This window comes from Mastigoproctus giganteus, chromosome 2 (genome assembly GCF_048544385.1).
Source record: "Mastigoproctus giganteus isolate SK-2022 chromosome 2, ASM4854438v1, whole genome shotgun sequence".
Taxonomy (NCBI): domain Eukaryota; kingdom Metazoa; phylum Arthropoda; class Arachnida; order Uropygi; family Thelyphonidae; genus Mastigoproctus; species Mastigoproctus giganteus.
In genome coordinates, this window is record NC_143576.1 from 73418391 (window position 1) to 73442358 (window position 23968).

Sequence of the window (23968 nt, forward strand, 5' to 3'; positions counted from 1 at the left end):
AAATTTAACGCTATGGAACGAATTACCAAAAAACAATGTGTAATTATTGGGTTCACATTATGATATTTTCACAATACAGTGGTGTCTCTGGAATGGTATCATAAAGTGGGGTACACTGTATTGTATGGCTACGCGCGTGGTTCGAAATGCAATATTTATGAATGTTTAACATCCATTTTTTGTATTTAATGTTCATATTTTCGATTTTGTTGATATTTGATACTTGGGAAAAAAAAAAAAAATTCATGAACCCGGGAACTCATAAAGCTGGAACTGCCTGTACGTAGTTTTATAGTCTAGTGACTGTGTTTGGCTGTGGTTGATGCCTGGAAAATGTAATTTACTGGAGTGTAACATCACTGGAAAATTTGCTAGAGCTGGCTGCCATCACCATTTTGCATTGTTCCCCCCCCCCATGTTTGTTTGTTTGTTATTTGGATTTTAGGAGCATTAGCAACTAAGGCCATATTGCTCCGGGATATGCGGTGGTCATTCCCTGACCTTTCTGCATCCTCCGTATTTGGTGGTGACGGGCTCGAACCCCAGTCTAATCAAGAAGCGTGTGCTATGCACTGCTGCTCCTTCCCATCTGGCTACGGAGGTGCCCCCCTTCCCCCGATGGTTACCATTCCTGAATCATAAGAAATCAGGGAATTGGTGTGTGTGTGGGGGGGGGGGGTTAATATCAAATGAAAAATGTAGAACATTTTTACTATCACAAAAATTAAATTTTATCACAAATTAAAGTAGGTAACTATCTGCATTGCAAATGCTTTTGCAATAACAACTATCAAAGAGATCAATAATCAGAGCTTTAACAAAATCTATAATATAAATATAGTTTTAATTGAATGAATATTTTGCCTTACTTCGACTAACATTTTTTTGGTTCCCCATACAATAATTGTAAAATTGTCAAACACGTCAAGTTTGGTACACAGAGATTGTATCTCAGTGGGGTGTTGCTACAGTGGCGGTGCTGTCGCGCAATTGAAATCAAACGAGTAATGGCAAAACTGGGTATGCAGTTATTTTTTGTTACGTTTGCCACTACTTGCAATTTGTTGTGTGGCATTTGCGTGCTATGTAATATGTGGTTGAAGAGAGGCATTAGATAATCTGATTTTTTTTATTTTATAATTTCAAAGTTTCAAAAAGAGTACATTCGGCTTCGATAAGTGAAAAGTAAGAGTACGCTGTTTTACCACCCGAAAAAGAGTACGGATGGTAACCCCCCTCCCCCCCTCCCAGTTGTTCTTGGAACAAAGAATGTATGTGTGGTACATTAATATTCTGGGCAATTCTGCTCTTCCTACACTATGGCAGCAGTGTAGGAAGAGGCAGAAAAGGAAAAGACCCTTTTCTGTTTTAGAATTACAATGCTCCATATCTTTACTGCACAGCTTGTAGTGACTTGGTTTGAAGATGTCAGTGTACTACAAAAGCTCCATTGGCCTGCCCAGAGCTCTAACCTTAACCCCACTGAACACCTTTGGGGTGAACTGGAACTTTGGCTTTGTGTATGGCATGCTGACAGTCAGGAGCTGAATCAAACAGGTTCACAGAAAAAATTACCAAAATCTGCCTTTCTATTTATCAGAAATTGGTTCAGAATTTGCTAATGAGAATAGAAACAATTAAGGCCGAAGATAGGTTGACATGTCTTCTGGTAACTTTTGACAGTATAGTCTGTATCAGTCGGGCAAAAACGACTAGCCATTTTAAAAATGAAATGACTTGTGCAAATTGGAAAAGACATTTATTGCTATTACAGTTTAATAGTATACATAATTATGTCTTCATGTCACGCTCCTCAATGTTTGAAAATGATGTCCGTTAAATGGCCACCATCATTGTGAACACAATCCTCTACTTGTATTATTATATTATCCATTGCTTCATGTAATGTTTCTGGTGGTATTCTTTTGCTTTAATCATAAGTGTTTTTTCAGTTGCTCAAGTGGTCCATCGTTAGTTGCTGAAGTGGTCCATAAGTGATTGTGATGGCCATTTTATGCTACAAAATTGACACATGATGTAAGTTGGAAATATTTCCTCTTAAGTGTCCGTGGGAAGTCTTGCGGTATGTGGTGTAGTGCTGTGCTGTTGAAACCAGACATTTTGTAAGTTGACTCCTAAAGGTAAAATTACTGTTTACTCCTAGAAACAAACAAATAAACTATAGGTATAACCCTTTAATAAGGTAAAGAAAAACAAAAACTAATTAAAACAGAAGCTTTCAAGGCTATGAGACTCTTCGTCAGCTGTATATAAACATTATTACGAAAACAAAAAATGCCTGGTCGTGGTCATATGTTTTCACATGACCATGACCAGGCATTCTTTGTTTTCGTAATAACGTTTATATACAGCTGACAAAGTGTCTTGTAAACTTGAAAGCTTCTGTTTTTTAATTTGTTTTTGCTTTGCTGTACCTTATTAAAGGATTCTACCTACAGCTTATTTGTTTCTCTGGAGTAAACAGTAATTTTACCTTTATCATGAATACTGGAGTCTGAGGCCTTTTTTAAAGTTGACTCCTTTTTGGTGAAGATCCTTGGTAGGCTTCATTAGTCTTGATTAAACAATTGATTGTCAGGATCATTGTTCATCTTCTGTAGGAATAGGTTGAAGAAATTCAAATGTATTCAAATCCAAAACAAGTTATTGTTGAACCATTTGTATTTTATATGAATGGAAGTTTAAATCAATATGCAATATTACAGCATATGCTTCCTTCTGATATGTTCAGTTCTCTTGGTTGATCGAATACTTGTTCAAGGGCTGTGCTGTAATATTGCTATGCTGTGCCTTATGCATCTTCCCTGGAGGTGTCATATCTGTTACAGACATAATTGTTCCAAATTTATAAGTTTAGTGTGTATGATCTTTCGCCTTGTCATTTTTCATAGACCTTATTAAAATCAGCTTTTAAGAATGATGAAAAGTAGGATTAGCTTGTTCTCTTTTGTGTTGACACAATAGACTTTCACAATAGACTATCCAGACTTTTCATCATTTTCAAAAGACTTAAAACCATTAGTTATTTTGTTGTTTTTAAATTATAAATTTTGTAATGATCCAGTACATGGGGCTGGCAAACTTGGCATTAAGCAAGATGCACAACTATCAGATTCAGATATAAAAAGTGCATGGGTACATGTTATGGAGATATAATTGTTACATTTTAATTTATTTCATGATATCAGTTTTGCAATTATTTTATTTTTAAAATGTTGATAACCATAAATCTTTTAGAGCTGGGCACAGAATGAACTAGAAAGCCATGTAACCATTCTGCTTCAAAACACACACACACACACACACACACACACACACACACACACACACACACACACACACTAGTAATGGCTTTTATTAATAAGTATATTCAGCTCTGTGAAATTTCCCATTTCAACTCCTGCAGTTGTTTTTTTACCGAAAAGACCCTTGGGCCAGCACTTGCCAACTCCTGATCTAGTGCATATGATAATCTAGAATATGAACACTATGATCAATAATTAATGTTTTCTGTTTCTAAACTGTATGGAATTAATAAATTTATTGCAGCTGTTGTCTCAGTGTCAGAAAAATTGCACCTGCCCCTAAAAGGTTCAGTGGAACTGTTGAAATTTTTCATGTCACCAGTGTGATAATGTATGTCACAGGCAATAAGTTTGAAATGAAAATAAGCATGATACAGACCTGTTGGATAGTAAGTATGCTATTATTATTAGCTGAATGAAATAAGACTGAATATATTGTTTTGTTAGAAATGCTTTTAAGATATCCAGACCATCTATACGAACATCATATACAGTAAACCCCCGCTATTCGCGGGGGTTACATTCCTGAGAAATGTCGCGAATACTGAGTTATGGCTCCCATAGTAATAAAGGGGTTCCGTTCCAAAGTATGAAATATATAAGAAAAACTAGTCTAAAATTTTGTCTATGTATGCAAGCATATGGCATCGAAATGAAAATAAGAAACAATTTAATATTAAATGTAATATTTATTAGAAATTTCAAACAAATCTTTCAAACCAGCGCCTTTGCTTGCTAGCAAAAAAAAAACATCCCGCCAGTGCTATCAGCAGTTTCGCTAAAGTGTTGATAAAGGAGTTTTGCCTTTTCACGAATGATGAGTGAACTTAACGGAATTTTATTTTGAGTTCGGTCTTCTATCCACAGATTTTAAGCTTTTTCCATTTTTTTCTAATTTAACATCACGAGTTACAGAGCAAATTTTTAAAGCAATTAGCGCGTTTTCATGGACACTACGGCGGTCTTTTTCTTCCGATTTTTTGATTGATTGTACCGTTGACTCATTGATTTTATAATGTTTTGCCACTGAGGAGACACTTTCACCATTAGAAATTTTGTCTAATAACTCAATTTTATTCGCTAATGTCATCACATCACCTTCTTTGATATTTTCACATTTCCCTTGTTATTCGTAGCCATATTTTTGTAGGGGTTAGAAAGAACTTGTCCACAATAAAGTCACTTTCTTCCGTTAACACACTCGAAAAAGTCTGTTTTACACTGCAAAACGGTAGATTTGTCACTTTTGTAAGCATATCAGTTTATAAATTTATTCAATTTATAAACATATAAATTAAAAGCAAACGACGAAACCTTCCATGACAAGCGCATAACACATACTGAACAAGGATTAGCGAGAAACATCCACGCTCGCGATTTTGTCACCCCTCTCCCCCCACCCACTGAGCGCTGTTTTGACCGGGAAAGATAATTTTAGCCACGCCCATGTTTTTTATGGCAGAAAATATTCACGGCGCTTTAAAATTCACATTTTTTTAGGTTTCATTTTATATTAAATCGGCGATCGCGAATACAGATACCGCGAATAGCGGGGGTTTACTGTACACAATTTAAAAGAGTTTGAACAGATTGCATAGTTTTACTTCATGAGGCTGGATGATTGTCCATCCAGAAAAATAGCCATTTGTGCTTGACCAGCACAAATGGCTATTTTGGATATTACTCAAGGATATTATCTTATTGTGTACACAGACTTTAGTTACAGAGAAAGAGCCAGTTGGAATGAAGATTGGCTACTGACTGTCTTTAGATGATTCCTGGTTATATATGGGAGTGGTAGATAGGCAGATATCCATGTTTCATGCTATGGTGAATGAGGTATTCTGCAAAGGCATATTGTATCAAACCAAAGGCACTGTGGTATCAAGTGCCATTTTGTAACTTGTCAGTATAGAGTAAAAATATGTTTCTCATGATTTTTTTATTCTCCCCAAATACTTAGTACCCTTAAGTATTGTTCAGTAGTGCAATAAATTTAGTTCAGTGACTGTGTACAGAACCATGGTCAGAACTCACCTGGGTAGATTTCACACTCATAACTTATGTTGCTTTTTGTAAACAGGCATAGATACATATCCTGCAGTGCAATGGATTATTTGTGATAGTGATGCTTGCTGCTTCTGCAGTGATGGGCCTCTCACAATGATGCTAAAGACAGAAAATGGTAGAAGTTTCAGAATTATTGTGGCAATGAAAACATTACACTAGACTTTGCTACTAACAAGATATAATTTTCCTTTTGATTTTCTCAGAAAAGGTTTTCTGTACTGTTCATTATATTTGAAAGTTATCATATTAGGAGAGAGATTAGAAATGTGAGAAAATTAGTTATTCACTGGAAGTTTAAATGAGTTTTTTTTTTTTTTTTTTAAACTAGTCGTAATATTAATGATATGGAAAAAATTTCTTTCACAAATGTTCATATGCTGCAGTGCTATAAGCTTCTGATGGGTAGTATATACGAAACCTAATGCATGACTGAAAATCAGCATTGCACTCAGATTGTGAAATTGAAGAAACAAAAAAACGAAAAAAATTACTCCTTAATCATTATGATATCCTATTCAGAGCAAAGTGTGGCATCAGTCAGGGAAAAAATAGCTTTCAATGAGAAATTCAAAACTACCTGCACTGTTCGTATTCTGATTGTTCAGAATACTATTGCCGACAAGTTAATACACCATTATCTTATTTACCACCAGTGCTGACCATAATGGGTTTATTGGTACCCTTATCCAGTCGTGGAAGAATATTCCTTCTGGGATTATTGGGAACTTCTTTTTGACCAGTGTCAAGTTAAATAACGGCTAGCAGTTACCCTGATGAACACCTGCTTTATTCCAATGTTTGCTGCTTTTTCACATTAAAAAAGCTCTTCAGATAAATCAATATACACTTTTAGGATGGGGCAATATTTCTGGCACTGTATAATAATACTTGAATAAGTAAGTTTTGCACATCTCTTGTGTGTTAAGAAGTTGTGTATATAAAAGTTGTGTGTGTGTATATATATGTGTGTGTGTGTCTGTAAATATTTTTCTCAGCATTTATTATCAAAATAGAGGTCAGTTATTGTCAGAATCAAATATATGGTCAGTAGAGCATTCCACAAGCAAGCATGGTACCTTTGGCAACTTGTTTGCCCCTACCCATGGATGAAAAATTGGCCCAAGAGTGCTTTTCAAGGGGGGGCATAGTTTAGATCAGTTTCTCTGATTTGGATTATTTCTTCATTTGCTTATTCAGCGACATGCTCATACTCGATGCTGACAAATGATCACAGAAAACTGATAGGCTGCTTCTAGTTTCTTCACCAGAGGATAAAGCAGTCCGCCTTGCTGTGGAGAAGGTTGCCATATGTGTTGCTGTGAATGGAGATAGTGCTGAAGATGTTGCGTGGACAACTAATTCAAGTGATCCAGCTTACAGGTAAGTTTTTATTTCTTCTAGAAGTTTACCTTTAAAAAAAAATTCTTATTGAATCTTTTTGTGCTGACGTGGCATTCATAAATCTTTTTTCTAAGTTGATGGTAAAATAGCATTGTATCTTCTTTGGAAGGTAATCCATTGTCTATTGTTTGGAAGGTAATCCATTGTGTAGGGCAGTGGTCTCCAAAGTGGGGTGTGCATGATATGATCCATTGGGTGCATGAGATAATACTCAATAAAATCATGAGGGCTGTTTTCCACACTGATATATAATCTAGATATAATACATTTTATGTAGATATAGTGCATACCATGAAAATTATTTATAAATAAAACAAATAGTATTGCATTACATTTACTACACTTGTTACATTAACGATTTCTTATCGTTTTGTACTTGAACTTCGATTTAATTTTGTTTCGTATTTTTTTATTTGTGATCTTTTAAAATTATTTGTGATTTTAGATATAATTCCTTCCATGTAAATGATTTATAAATAAAAAAATATTATATTAAATTTATATATTTAATTTTTTTTTCCCAGGGTGCATGCTAGTCCTTTTAAGTAAAATAAGGGTGTGCAACCAAAAAAGTTTGGAGACCACTGGTCTAGGGCAGTGGAAGTAATGTTTTATACTGTTTAAGCTAAATGTTTTTCCACACAATTTCTGAAAAGTGAATGTATGATATACAGTTGGTTTATGAATGAGAAAAACAATTTTGTCATAAATATTTATTTTTTTTTATCTAGTGAAGTGGTTCAATTTTCTAAAAAATTCACAGCTCAGTGTTTCATGCAATTAATTTCATTTCTAATGAATAATAGTGTTTTGCAGAAAAACATTGTGTTCTAGCATAGACATAGCTTCCAGAAAGAATTATGGGGAAATGAGGTATGGTGATTGAGTACAGGTTCATTCTGGAGTGTTACCAATTGCAACCAGACCTTGCATCCTATATCTAGTGGCACCATGCTAGCTACAGTCCACCATTTGCTGTATCATGTGGTATTTCATATATTCTTTCCATACTGTTTTAGGAACTCACACAAAGAAAATTACCTTGGGTATCCAGTAATTTAATTTTACATATCACTTTTCGCTTCATTAATCAAGTTTGTTTCCCATTTTTCTTGGATGTGGGAGGTACACTGAAAATCAGTATACAGTTGTGCCCCCGTATCTGCTGATTCAGTTAACCGCGGTTAACCACAAAAAAAAAAAAAAAACTTAACATGTACTACTCGTGTGTCCAATACGATGCTTCCCTTTATTTTTTATGATGTCGATTTTAAATCAAATAGCTTCCCTTTATTTTTTACAATGTTTGCATATGATTTGGTCACCAGCATTATAATGGTTCTTTAGAGATTTAATGGATGCACCATTTTCAAACTTTTGAAGAATTTCAAGTTTTTATTTAATTTGAAAGCACAACTCTTGCATTTGCCCATCATTTTCGCAATTTCTAAACAAAAAAAAAGTTACTATAAAAAAAAAAAAATCCCAAATCCCTGATGTAAATAACAAAACAAAATTTGTCCTTTTGCGGTGCGGTTGAACACTACTGAGTGTTCAACCGCACTTTTGACTATTCAGCCACTACTGAGACTCCCTCCAGTCACTATCTGGCAGAGTAGAGAATTACCTACCTCCTGAAGAATTATTAATAGGTTTGGTCCTGTGGACTATCTAGCAGCCACCCTGCTAACACTGATGTGACACTAAATCAAACTATATACATTTCTCTTTTTTTTTTTTTTTGTTTTGAGCGGTTAAGTGTTAAGACAGTGAGGGTTGCAAGATAATAGGTACACTAATCTCCCAGTGATGACTTATAATGCCGGTTCTTGTCGCTTATTTATGACTTGCAAAATATCCGTTTATACCTATTCTAGTTATTACTTGAATTTTATGATTTCTGGCTGGTTTTTTTTTTTATTTTTTTAATTTGGAGTCTTGAAGTGTCCCAGTTAATCCAATCCCAGTAAATCAAGAGTCTGCTGTACTTTATTATTACCCTATTTAATGTTGGTAATGTCTTACTGAGTATTTAATTTATCAATTAAACTTTATTATATGTCTGTATGCACAAGAAAATCACATTATATATGGGGTCAGCAGGTGTTTGCTTATATCTGCAGTTTCAGCCATCCATGGAATATATATATAAAAGAGAAAAGACAGGTTTACCTAACCATCATGTGCATTTTGAGCGTACAGCTGTAAAGCAGTGTTAGCAGGGTGGCTGCTAGATAGTCCACAGGACCAAACCTATTAATAATTCTTCAGGAGGTAGGTAATTCTCTACTCTGCCAGATAGTGACTGGAGGGAGTCTCAGTAGTGGCTGAATAGTCAAACTAATAGAACAAACTTATCCGCAAAAAGATCTGAACCTTCCAAACGTTTACTCATTACTTTCAAAAATGCACATCGTCTCAGTTCCCATCTCAAGGATGACCATTTCCAATTACATTCTGGAAAGTCCCACTTTACTTTTTCTGACAGAATCCTAGTTATTGGCTGATTCAGCCACTGCTCATATCACTTACCTTAATTATTCTTTGTATGATTCCTTTTGCTTCAAATGGGACACTTGTCTGATATTCCTTGTCAAAGACTTAATAATTTGGAATTTCCTTTTTTGATCTTCTAGCTTAAAATCTTTTTACCCCATTCTATTGAATTCATCTGGTGTCTCTGTGGTTCTCCCAGCTTCGCTAATCACTTGGAACTCTGACTTCTTTTTATGAAACTTGTCTAGTCTTGTGGACTCAACTGCTCGAGATGTTGAGGGTTTGCAGTTACTAATGACCTCACACAGATTGCTCATTTACCTACCAGAATACCAGATTATCCTAACCCCACAGCTAACACTCTTGATTTTTTTCACACAAAACTCCTTCCAAGTACATGGTCGAGGTAAGTGGTCCTCTAGTCACCTGAGATCACAACTTGGTGATGCTCCCTTCTCCAGTGGAGCATTTCTCTTATGACATTTCTCAGCTTCATGTTGTTTGGCATTACAAGAATACAAAATGGGATAATCTACAGATTTCTGTTCTTCTTTTCATTGATTGGATTACTGCTTTCACTCTTCTGATATCAGCGTTCTAAGTCTTCTTTTTCCAATAAATGTACTAAGGCTGTTCAAGATAAGAATGTTGTATATTGCAATTGGCTTCCATCCAAACCTCCAGGTTCATTTTCTTCCTATACCAAAGCTTGTAACAATTATAAATTAGTTATTAATTAGTCCAAACTAGATTTTGAACAGGTTAAGAGTAGAAACCTTGCTATTTGTCCGAACAGCTGTTGAGCAATCTAGTCTCTTGCCAAAGCAAAGCAAAACAAATGGGCACAGCTTTTGCCCATTTGTTGAAACCAGATGGCTCTGTTGCCACCTTAGCTAAAGGAAGGAAAGCCAACTTGTTAGCATCCTTCTTTTGTCCTAACTGTTGTATTGATGATCTCCTACAATTTCCAGTACACTTCACTCAGTGCCTCTTGTCTTCCATCAAAACAATGTCAAAAGAATTTTGAGAAATCTTGATGCCAACAAAGCTCTGTATTCTGATGGTATTTCTCCACTTGTGCTTAAAAAACTTACACCAATTGACAGTTTTCTTTCTTATTCCTCTGCTGTTTGGAAATTGGTTCATATCCAGCCAGTTCCTAAAAAAGAATGACAAATTCTTCCACTCCAATTACATTCCATTACACTTACTTCCACTCTTTCTAAAGTAATGGAGAAATCCATTAACCATCAACTCATGATTTATCTTAACCTTCCATCTGAACAATGATTGCCAGTATAGATTCCATCAGTGTCGGGCCACTGGTGATATATTGGTTTATGTTACCCATCTGTGGATGAATTTATTGGAAATGTTCAGTGAAACCCAAGCAGTTGCTCTTGACATTTCAGATATTTTTGATTGTCTTTGGCATAAAGGTCTTTCAAATAAGTTTCCATCTTCTGGTTTACTGACTTTTTTTGTAATTGAGTATTCTCTCTGACCACTCACTATGGGTGATGGCTCTGTCTTCTCACTACTCCACTAATGCTGGTGTTGCCCAAGGTTCAGTTCTTTCTCCCACTCTTTTTCCCTTGTATATTGATGACCTTCCATTGATTGGAAATCTTATCCATAGTTTTGCTGATGATAGCACATTTCGTTCACCTTCCAGTTTGAGAAACTTTGCCCTGCACAAACAGTGTCAATCGCTCCAATATATCCACTAATAATCCTTTAAATGCTTAATTCCAAGTAAATTTCCAATGGGGCAATTTAATTAATTTCAACCCTTCTTAGTCCTGTCTTATATCTCGCAATAAGAATTCTAATGCTACCATGCTTGCAATTTTGTCAGAAAACAATTTTGTCAGAAAGTCAGTGCTTGGCAGACTGCTGGTGAAAATTCTTATCATTGAGATTAGAACTGAGACCACATATTTGTGAAATGAATTGAGGAAGTTTTAACCATATTATTAGTGAGCTTACCATATTACCAATACTTTGCAAGTCTTGTTTGAACAACATATGTTTTGGTGAAAAATTCAGTACAAATTATTTTCGACATCTACCTATGCTTAATTAAGAAGAAAAAAAAAAAAATTTGGATAATTGTGTGTGGCACTACTCTACCCCAAATTGTGAATATAGTAATGGGAATATTTGCTTTAAAAAAACATGGCAGTTTTAAAAAATGTCAAAACAATTCAATATTTCATCCTCTACATCAGTGGTTCCCAGTTGGTGGTTTGCGAAATTGTTCCAGGGGATGTGCACTAAAAATTCTGTAATGGCATCTGCTTAGATTTGCATAAGTATATTTTTATAAACTACAAAATAGTTTAATATTAATTTATGCGATTCTGTTCAAAATTTATATTTAGTTGTGGTTCGGGTCTTGCACCCTTACGTAGCGAGCATGCATAACAGGATGGTGAGGGGGATTGGGAATGAATGTGCCGATATGTATCCCACCGTTCGGCTGTGAATAACTAATAATAAACAAAAATAGAATAAAATAAAATTAAATATAGTAAATAATTGCCAGTGAAAGAAACCACATTTCCCACAGTTCCTTATAATTAGTTTACTATCTTACAGTACGTGTTAAATGTTTTCCATACTAAATTTTTTTAAATTCTCAGTGATCATTGTTATGTTTAGGTACTTAATAATTTTATATTATTACACAATGCCGCGTATAACAGTGTAATACTGGAAATATTTTATAATAAAAATTCAGCACTATTATACGATTTCAGAGAAATATAGGCTTAGTGGTTCACAATAAAAAATATTATGTTGAAATGGGTTTGTGAGTCAAAAAAGTTGAACTGTTGTTCTACGTGAATCATGTAGAGGATGAAATATTGCCTCTCTCCCTAGTGCATAGAACTGATACAGCATTCTGGCAATGTTTCGCAAAAAAAAAAAAAAAAAAAATTAAATGCATGATTTTGAATTTTAGTTCCTGTAGGTTTTTTTTTTTTTTTTTTTTTTCCCCCGTATGGTAAATTTTTTTGCAAATTCTGAAATAGAAAATGAAGAAAAGGAAATTGGGAGTAGTAATGAAATAGGCCTCAAGTTTTTATGATTTCAAGTGCTTCCTCCTATATTCACATAAATGTTCACTCAGTTGACAGAAAAATATCAGAGTTTGTGCAAGTTGAATCAATATATTTTTGATTGCAGTAAAGGTAAATTCCATATTAAGGTAGATATAATAACTTGTATCTACTGTACTATTTCTGCAGGTGTGGTATTTCTTATAAATAAAATATGCCTACAGCAGTATCCACTGTGCAACATATTTTTACTTTTGTAGTACACTTCATTTTGGCATGTTCTTTTTTTATTATTGATATTAAAGTCGACATTTATATAAAATAAAACATTACTACTTCTCCTATTTAGAAGTATAACTACTTTTTATTTTTTTTTTGAACAAATAATCCTTCTAAAATAATTTTAAGCAATGTTCATTAGAAAGAAATCTGTGTACCTCTGTAAAGTTTGTTGCAACAGAATTTTACTGTATATTTTTACACGAATATAACATGAATTCTAAATTCCCAGAAGGTTAAACAGGATCTGAGTAATAATGCTATTCTAATGTAAAATAATTTATTTAAAAATATTTCTCTACTTTAGGGAGAATGAAGGATGAGAAAGGGAAAGTGAACAGCCTTATGAACCAGATTTTAGACAGATCCACCATGCTGTGGAGGGATGATTGGGAGGGGTGAATCAAAAATATGCAAAACGTTTGCATTGGTTCAGCATTTTTTGATTAGTTAATTCAAATATTTAAATTCAATAATAAAAGTAGAATGAAGTGAAAATCTTGTCGTTTTTCCCAAATTGTAATTTTTTTTGTTTAATTAAAAAGTGGTTAAAAGATTTTCAGATAGTTATACAGGGTGTTTGAAAAATGATGGTCAATAATTTAAAGGTGAAAAGTACAAAATAAATAAGCAAAAAAGTCCCAGTGAACATCGGGCTGCAAATGAACCGTTTTCGGATAATGCACATTTTCTGTTAAGATCCGCCACTGACTATGAGAGCACTAGTTTAGCAAAAAGCTATGAATCCTTTGCTAAGGGTGGTTTTATTAAACATAAGGTAATACATTTTTAATTTTTGGTTTCAACACCACAGGATTTTACAGATGTTACAAAAGGTGTTCAAAATGCTGTCCTTGCATCCGTATGCAGCTTTTTAGTCTTCTCTGCATTGAGTTGCGAATCCTCGCGGGCATTCCTGGGTCATTTCTGATTTTCTGAAAGGCTCCTTCAACTCTATGCTGCAATTCCTCAACTGTGTTACTGTCAGAAGTGTACACCAAGCTTTTTACATACCCCATGTAAAAAGCTTGGTGTACAAAAATCCATAAGATTTAAGTCTGGTGATCTGGGAAGCCACATTACAGGCCCACCTCTACCTATCCACTGTTGACCATACCTTCTAGTTAGATACCGAGTCACAACTCAAGCAAAATGTGCCGGTGCACCATCATGCATAAACCACATGTTCTGGCATTGCTGAAGTGGAACATTGTCATCATCAAGGAGGGTCGCAGGAACTGAAGGTACAGCTCTCCTGTTAGCCTGTTTCGCAGAAAGTGTGGTCCAATTAGACGGTCTCCTAGTAGTCCTGCCCAGACATTCAATGAGAAATGTTGCTGATGTCGTGATGACTTGTGAATTGCATTAGGATTTTCATCGGACCAAATGTGACAGTTATGAAAATTAAAAATACCATCACGAGTAAACCCAGCTTCCTCAGTGAACAAAATGTTGTTTAAAACTTTGGAGTTCAGGACATGCTGTTGTTGCATCCACTGGCAGAAGTTCACTCTCGGAGGGTAGTCTGTATTGCTGAGACCTTGTACGTGCTGGATGTGGTTGGGGTACAGTAATTGGCGATGTAAATTTTGCCACACACTGCTGTGACTCAGTACACACTCTTGCAGAGCAAACCCTCCTTGTCGAAATTCCTGGATTTTGTTCTATTCTTTCTAACACCTTTTCCTCAACATCAGGTGTTTGCTTGTACTCCATATACAAATCGCCCATGTTCTCTAAGGGCGTTGATGTACTCTGAATGTGCACCTGTTTGACTGCCTTTGGCAGGGAAATGCTTCTTGGTAGAAATATGCAGCCTTGAGTTCACTGCTGTTGGCTTTACCATATATGAAGTGCATATCTGCATACTCGTCGTTGCTGTAACCTCTTTTCATGTTGACTATCCTTTGACAAGTACTAGTATGAGTGCTACATCTCAAAGCATTGAGAGAGGGGGGAAAGGGAGAGAATGAGCATAACCTAATCTAAACAAACAAGTCAGTGCTGGATCCCAACTAGAAATATGCAATATGTCAAAAACAATTCACTTAAGGACCCATATTTACTAGGCTTTTTTTGCATATTGTAGTCTGTACAGTTCACCTTTAAATTATTGACCATTTTTGAAACACCCTGTATACTTTATTAAAACACATAAGAAATTTATAATTTATTCTAAATACTTGTTTCAGTTAAATATGGTAGATTCACGGGATGATGCATTCCCACTTCATGTGGCATATCTTTTTGCTGGTTTATTCAGGTAGATGTTTCTTTTTTCCCAGGAAATCTTAACAGAAAATATGGTATTTTTATTTCTGTGATGAGGACATATTGTCTGGAAACAGTGATTGCTACTGTTTCCACTGTTGTCATGTTTTATTTCCCATATATATATATATATATATATATATATATATATATATTGACTAAAGTTAGTCATCACTCTTTATTTGAGAGATAAATCCACTATTTCCTTAGCAAAATCTGTAAATGTGTAAGAATTGTTTCTATGTGATATGATTAGTGGGGATATATATATATATATATATATATATACATATACACTGAGTCATCACTGAATTATGACCACCCCTATGAAAACTGAATGTGACCCATTGACCACGTGAGGTACAGAGTTAGTCAACCTACGTAGTATAGATGAGGTGTCACTGGTTCACTAGGTAGTAAAATTCCGATTGTGATGGGCAAAAGGAAAGATTTATCGGACTTTGATAAAGGACAGATTGTGGGTGCTCGACGAACTGGTGCCTCAGTTTCCCAAATGGCTGAACTGGTGGGGTGTTTGAGAGCCGCCGTAGTTACAGTGTACCAGGACTGCCGTCAAAATGGTCAAACAGTGACTTGACGGTAAAACTGCAAAGGTCAGCGAAAGGTGGAGGTTAGAGATGAGCGCAGAGTCCGGCAACTCATAGAGGCGAACAGGCACAGCACCGTTGAAGAGTTGACTACCGAATACAACATGGGCCAACCCAGAACAATATCTGGCATGACCATGTGTTGCACGCCCGCACGTATGGGCTATACCAGCAGACAACCTCTATGGCATCCTCCCCTAACCAGGGTTCATTGGCCTAAATGACCCGCCTGGTGTAAAGAGCATGCAAGTTGGACGTTAGAAGACTGGAAGATGTGCTGGTCGAATGAGTCATGTTATTTACTCCACGCTGTGGATGGTTGTGTACGGATTTGGTGGAAAGGTCAGGGAATGACCACCACATATCCCAGAGCAATATGGTCTTAGTTGGTAATGCTCCTAAAAACCAAATAACAAACGAATTTGGTGTCAACAATATTGAGGCTCTTGATCCATCATGCATGGTATCAAAAGTGCAGTCCGGTGGAGCCAGTTGTATGGTGTGAGGCATGTTTCACTGGCAGGAACTTGGACCCCTGGCACATGTGGAACAATGTATCAGTGCACTTTTCTCTTGTCAACTGTTTGCTGACTGTGTACACCCCACTATGTTACTCTTTTTTCCCAATGGTGTCTTCCAAGATGACAGTGTGCCGAGCCATCGGGCACTTGCTGTGTAGGAATGGTTTGAGGAACACAGTTCTGACTTCTAGCGTATCGATTGGCCTCTGAACTCCCCTAATATCAATCACATAGAGCACTTGTGGGACACTATGGAAAGGCATATCAGACATCTGTATACACCATTCGCCTCCATACTTGCATTGCTGACCACATTACACACAGCTTGGTTGGCCATACCTCCCAGATGCTTCTGACATCTTGTTGAATCAATGCCATGTCAGATAGCTGCTGTACTGAGGGAAAAAGGAGGACCTACGAAGTATTAGGTAGGTGGTGTTCAATTCAGTGATCACTAAGTATATGTATTAAAAAAGAATCCTTGAGTAAACTCTGAATTTAAGAAATTTGAAAAATTCATTTTTAAGGAATACTTCGTTAATTCTTCCAGTATGATATCCAGTATTTTTTTTTTTTTTTTTTTTTTTCCAATCGTAGAAGAATGATATCTCTCTTACTATGATACATTTTTAACTGAGTCGTGCTCCTTGAATGAATCGCCAGAATTTCTTTGATGTGCTCATAATTATTGAGCAGCCATTTTTGAAATAAGAACTGGGAAATCTAAAATGGTGATGGTGTCTTCCAAGATGACAATGTGCCGAGCCATCAGGCACTTGCTGTGTAGGAATGGTTTGGGGAACACAGTTCTGACTTCTAGCTTATCTGTTGGCCTCTGTACTCCCCCGATATCAATCACATAGAGCACTTGTGGGACACTATGGAAAGGCATATCAGGCATCTGGATACACCAATCACCTCCATACTTGCATTGCTGACCACATTACACACAACTTAGTTGGCCATACCTCCCAGATGCTTCTGACATCTTGTTGAATCAATGCCACGTCAGATAGCTGCTGTACTGAGGACAAAAGGAGGACCTACGAAGTATTAGGTACGTGTTCATTTCAGGTGTTCAATTCAGTGATCACCAAGTATATGTATAAAAAAGAATCCTTGAGTAAACTCTGAATTTAAGAAATTTGGAAAATTCATTTTTAAGGAATACTTTGTTAATTCTTCCAGTATGATATTCAGTTTTTTTCAATATTTTCAGTTTTTTTTTTTTCAGTATTTTCAGTTTTTTTTTTTTTTTTTTTTTTCAGTTGTAGAAGAATGATATCTCTCTTACTATGATACATTTTTAACTGTGTCGTGCTCCTTGAATGAATCACCAGAATTTCTTCGATATGCTCATAATTATTGAGCAGCCATTTTTGAAATAAGAACTGGGAAATCTAAAATTCTATAATTAATTTTCAGTTTTCCTCTAGGATACACCTCATCTGAAATATATATATATATATATATATAAAAAAAAAAAAAAAAGCTATCCCAATTTAATACAAGAATAAAAATCCATATGAACAGTTCAGTACCATTTACCAATAAAGAACTTTTTGTTTCAGACTCATTATTAGCTATACATATAGTTAAGGTCCATTTGAAGTTTCCTGGTCTAAAGTAAGAGCCAACTGCAACAGACAGTTGCCTCTGTATCTTAGACTTACACAATATCCACAAGCACTTCAAAAAAAGTCTTCAAAATTGGGCGCCGATTGGTTGGGTTATTTCAAGTTTGTTTCAGTGAACTTGATCATTTTTTGCCTTCAAATTTTATTTGGAGTGCAGTGTTGATTAAACTCTTATTAGAATTAATTAAAATCTAAAAACTCATTTAATTGTGCATATTAACTTCAGTTATATTCAACTGCAATGCAATTATATTCAACTAAGACTTGCCCATTTTCATTCTTAGTTGAATAGTTACATAACTGTATGAATTTCATGATTATATATTTTAAAGCAGTGTTATTATTTTTAGATTCCTAAGTGAGAAAGAAAGTGCCATGTACAAGTATTTTCAGCAGAGAGTAATTGATCTCAAGGAAGCGAAGAAAAGGGCAGAAGCAGAAGGACATTTAATGACATTTGACAAACATGGTGGGTTTTTCTTTTTTTTAAAATTTATTAATTAGCGAAACAGCCTCTTTGGTAATCATAGTAATAGGAAGTTTTTGTAGCAGCTGATTTGCTAAATAAAATTATGTGGCATTTTTAGTACAATAAACAGCAAAATATACACCTAATGTCAATAAAATATGAAGAGTGAGAAGTATTAAAATTGCTGAGATAAAACATGATGTTCTTATATCAGCAATGCTAAATTCTAAGAATCTTTTCAGAGCTGTTTGCTTCTGTGCATAATATAAAGAAGAAGAAGAGAAAAAAAAAAGTCTTTAACAAAATGTATTTGCAGAAGAGAGGGAAAGGAGAAGGTGGAAGAAGGAAAAAAGGAGCCAAAAGTATGAAAAGTAATGGGGAGAATAAAGGAAGAAAGAAAGAAAGAAAGGGGGAAAAAAAAAATGGAGATATTTTACTAGTCTGATTTTGGGTATGGTTATTAATGTAAGTATAAATATTCAAAAAAGGAAGGAAGAAAAAAATGGAGATATTTTACTCACAGCTTGGTTGGCCATACCTCCCAGATGCTTCTGACATCTTGTTGAATCAATGATAATAGCGAGCAGATGTATATATCATAGCCGACCTAACCAGAGGCCAAAAAGAAAAAACATAAGATGGTTATTGATGTAAGTATAAATATTCAAAAAATGCACAGAAAACAACATTAATGACATAACAGAAGGCCATCACTAATGTTCTAAAATATAACTGCCAAGTATCTTGCAGGATTTCCCATATTACACTGGGCCACTATATAGACCAATACAATACAGTACCATTCTGCACAATATATGGAACAGGAATCAACATAAGTAACAAAGAACAGAAACCTCTTGACAGTAAGCTAGGCATACTGATGAACAGTATTTGTGAAGCACCCTAGAACGATACTCATAAATGTGTGTAGTGCAGATAGTTGCATTAAATTTTGATGGTAAAGATTAAGATTCTCTCTCTCTCTCTCTCTCTCTCTCTCTCCTGTAAATGAGTTTATAGGATCTGCTTTGTGGTAAATCTACTTAAAACATTTTTCCGTAATGAAGACTTAAACTAGTATAATTTAAGACAGCTGAGAATATCCATACCTTGATAAGTCTGACCTCACTTTAATTATCTCTTTTGACTTCTCAGAATTAGCTGGAGTGATACGAGGCATATTTAAATAGGGTATGAGTAGTACTAATGGCTCCATGATTCATGAACTCGCACTGTTCTGTAGACTGAGGCCTGTAAGTGCAGACTAACTGTATTATCTGCATTAAACACAGACAGACAGACAGACAGACAGACAGACAGACAGACAGACAGAGAGAGAGAGAGAGAGAGAGAGAGAGAGAGAGAGAGAGAGAGAGAGAGAAATCTATTGATTTACAATTTTTCCTTGAACTAATGGAGGAGCAGTTGTTATATGTGATCTTCAAGAAACAACAAATATGTAATTGTCAAGAGAGAGGTATAAGTAAATTTGAAAAATTCCGGCACCCAGCTCTTCCATGGCTACATTAGCCTTGGTAGAGCTAACAGGACAGGAGCATATGATAGGAATGTCCACAAGTCATTGGGCATTAAAAGCAGTGCCTTGTCTCTGCTGACCACTAGTGCTCAAAGGTTCTTACACCCAATGTATAACCCCTTAGATTTTTAGTGCACTCAGTAACATGCAGTTGGGGTGCAAATGATTAAATTTGAATAATGTGTGAACATTAAAAATAGTCACTTCAGTTTACAGAGGCGATGTCATGATGAACAACTGTTTAAGTAGTGTCAAAGATTTTGTGATGGCAATTTCTCTGCTTGAAGGGGAAGAAAGATTGCCCATCTTGAAATGAAATGGTTAAGACATCAAAGGCAGGTATTGTTGGGATATCAGAGACATGGGGTCACACAGATATAAGCAGTGCAGAATTGGAATTTGGGGAGTACAATGTGTACAGGAAGGATAGGAAGGGAGAAAGGGTTATGCTGTTAGTTAAGAAATACAATCTAAGGTAGTACATCCAGTTGATATAGGTGGACAGTGCAATGTTAAGTCAGTTTGGTGTGACATAAGCACTGGGAAAGCAAAAATGAGAGGAGGAGTGTGTTATAGGCCTAATGACTCTAATGAGTACAATGAACAATTGTACAGAGAAATAGAATGGGCCAGTAAATCAGATTGTGTCATAATGGGTGAACTTGATATTGACTGGAACTTGTGGATTGGCCGTTCGCGCAATAGCAAGACTTTAGTGGATTTATTGGATGATTGTTTTCTGCAGCAGCATGTTCGAGAGGCAACCAGAGAGATTAATACTCTTTATCTGCTTATCAGCATTGATCACAGTGTTCTGACGTGGGATTTACTTAAAGATATAATTACCATATCGGGTAAAAGGAGGAGTTTTTACTTTCGTAAAGATGACATATCTTTCTTACCTTTTATTTCTTTATATCTTTTTTATATATAAAGGTGACTACAGTGGTCTCAGGCAGTTTTTAAAATTTCTACAGTGGGACCAACTGCTGATGTTACCAACAGCAAATTCTAAGTGGGAAGCATTCAAGAAACTAATGAAAGCTACTAGGCTTTTCATACCAATTAAAAAAAATATAGTTCATGGTTTAGGCCTAAATGGATGTCAGATGAACTAATGAGACTCCTGGTAGAGCAGAAAAATGCATTGAATGCATATAAATTATCAGGTAATATAAGCTAGACTAATCAAGTCACAAAGGAGACTAGGCAAGCAAAAGCAGATTACAGGAAATCTTTTTGATAAAGGATGCTAAGGTAAACAGCAAGGACTTCTTTACTTATATAAACTCTAGAATAAATGGGATGAATCAGATTGGTCCACTTGATATTGATGATTCAACTGTTAATGATCCTGCTCAGATAGCTGATAATCTGAATGAGTATTTTGCATCTACATTCACATATGAGGAGTTATTCAGGGAGGGGAATGCCAGAGGTTTATTGAACTGTAACAGGGTGCTTAATGATTTTGTAATAACTGAGAGCAAAGTGCAGGAGAAATTGATGAAATTAAATTAAACATAAGAAAGGCACCTGGGGTGTATGGGATCTATCCAGTTATATTAAAGGAGGTGGCAAAGGTAGTAAGCAAACCTTTAGCCATAATTATGAGAGCATCCTTGGACTTAGGGGAAAGTCCCCATGGACTGGAGATGCGCAAATGTATCTGCATTCACAAATGGGGATCTAAGGGTGACACCAGTAATTACAGACCTGTTAGTTTAACTTCTGTTCTGGGGAAAATAATGAATTCACTGGTTAAAGATGCATTGCAGGATCATCTAGAAAAGGCTGCAGTAATAATTCAGACACAGCATGGGTTTTTTAAGGGCAAGTCTTGTCTGACAAATTTGATTGGATACTATGATATGGTTACAAAGGAACTGGATGCAAAAAATAATTTTGAAATCATAAATTTGGATTTCAGGATAGCTTTTGACATTGTTGCACACGGAAGGCTATATACGAATTGCAGCAATATGGTGTTAAGGGTAAGTTGCTACAATGGATAAATGGGTGGTTAAATGTGCAAAGACAGTGGTAATCTATGGACGATGCTCTTAGTGGATTAATGTTATTAGGGGAGACCCCCAGGATTCGATGTTGGGCCCACTGTTGTTTTGTATATTTATCAGTGATATTGATGAAGGTATATTAGGCCTAATGTCAAAGTTTGCAGATGATGAAAAGGTTGGCAGGGTTGTTAATGACAGTCATGGCAATGTGCTACTGCAACAGTATCTAGAAATAGAAAATTTGGGTTGGCCTGCTGAGAAGTTTTTTTTTTTGTTGTTGTTGTTGGTGCATTGGCTTCTGTGGCCATAATGCACCTCCCAAATATTTTGCATTTTACTCTGATCCAAGCCCAAGGCGGGATTCGAACCAGCAACCTTTGGGTTGCCAGACAGGCATGCTGAGAAGTGGCAACTGAAGTTTAACATTGACAAATGCAAAGTACTGCATGTGTGTAGAAGTAACCCCAGAGTGTAACATACCAGCTGTGTGGTACTACACTTAGGGTGGTAGAAAATGAAGAAGATCCGGGAGTAATTGTGCAGTCAGATATGAAGTTTTCTGAGCAATTCAGATAGGCTGCCAAATCAGCTCATGATGTATTGTCAGTGATATACAGGAATTTTGCTAGTAGGGAAAAGGAGGTGATTATCCCTTTGTATAAGGCAGTTGTCAGCGCACATCTTGAGTACTGCGTACAGGTCTGGAGACCTCATTTTAGGAAGGATGTAGAGTTGCTTGAGTGTCTACAGAGAAGGGCAACAAGATTGTAGAGTGTCACGAAGGGTCCTCTAACCAAGACAGGCTTAATCTCTGCAAATTGCAGTGTCTTGTGACTAGGCACTTGCGAGGTGATCTGATTGAGGTGTATAAGGCCTTGAATGGGTTGAGCATGCTGAATTCTGATGCGATTCTTCCGCTTGATCAGATTATGAATCTGAGGGGGCACAAATTCAAATTGAGGAAAGACAGTTGTAGAATAATGTGCGAAAATTTTCTTTTAGCCGGCAGGTGGTTAATTGCTGGAACAAACTCTATCTGTCATTGTGGAAGTTAATAACTTAAATAAATTCAAGGAGAAACTGGACAAATGTTTATAGGGAATGGATGTTTGAAGTTGTGTGTTTTTTTTTTTTTTTGGCTGCTGCTACATAATCTCATATACTTGCTTTCTGGTATTACATGCCTCCATTATTACTACTACTGCTGAATAAAGTAATCACATGACTTGCCGTTTTCTATTTTCAGCACTGCAAGCCATCTGCGCTGTATGTATACATCCTATTTCAATTTTCCATTATTTCGACAGTCTACTGTAATGAAATGAAAAATTTGTAGCGAAAAATCATAATGGCTAAAAATGAATGAAAAATTAATATATTGAGCTGGTTTACGGACCCGGGGCAATGCTAGTGATGGTAGAAATACCCAGCAACCATAATCAATTATAGATACGTTGATTAGATAAGAATATGAAAGCTGAGCTGACCTGTCAGATGTAGTTATAATGGAAAAAAATTAAATAGTGCCTGAAAAATAAAAGCAAAATAAATTAACATATACAAATCATACTTCATGTTATAAATGCTAAGATTTTAACTACGTCATCAAGGGCTGGCAGCCAAAACCAAAGGAAATACAGCAAGGAGTAAGGCCTCTTATTTCTGTTATGATATGTACGTAGCAGGCAGAAATACAAGCAGATGTATATATCATAGCCGACCTCACAGAGACCAAAAAGAGAAAACATAAGAAGCTAATCAAATATAATTAAAAGTAAAAAGCCAAATTAAAATAAAATTAATTCCAATTGAAGTAAAGTTTAAAAATTGAATAAACAGCAAACAGCCCTACGTGAATTTTAACAAAGAAAATGTAATGTGGAGACGAAAGGATATTTCTAAAATGTAACAACTTACTGTTGTGCTTGGCAGGAGACTGTGAAATGGGCTGAGGGAAGTGAACGTATCAAGTCTGTATCAGTGACCAAAGAAGTTAGCCAATACTTCCCAGAAAATTTATACTGTTAAAGTAACCCTGAGTATTGGTCAAGAATTGGTCAAAATAAACCTAGCCCATGTGATGGGGAAGTTGTCACTTAAACAAGTGAGGAAAATGGACCAGCATAGGGGAGAAATAAATAACTTACAAAGCAGCGTTAAAAAGACTAAACTTTGTTGGAGAAGAAAAAAGTGAATGATAACAGAAAAATAGCATCTCGAATATTGCTTTTGGTTAACCTAATCATGCATGAGAATTAAAATACATAATA

General features: G+C 35.7%; 1 protein-coding gene across 1 annotated transcript in view; it reads left to right on the plus strand.

The window, feature by feature from the left end:
- LOC150089342 (SURP and G-patch domain-containing protein 1-like) overlaps nucleotides 1–23968 on the plus strand; it is a 306779-nt gene that overhangs the window by 88319 nt on the left and 194492 nt on the right. The window contains exons 5-6 of the mRNA XM_090368518.1: nucleotides 6653–6776; nucleotides 18025–18143. Of these exons, the coding sequence (XP_090224644.1) occupies nucleotides 6653–6776; nucleotides 18025–18143 (243 nt within the window). The remainder of the gene's footprint in view (nucleotides 1–6652; nucleotides 6777–18024; nucleotides 18144–23968) is intronic.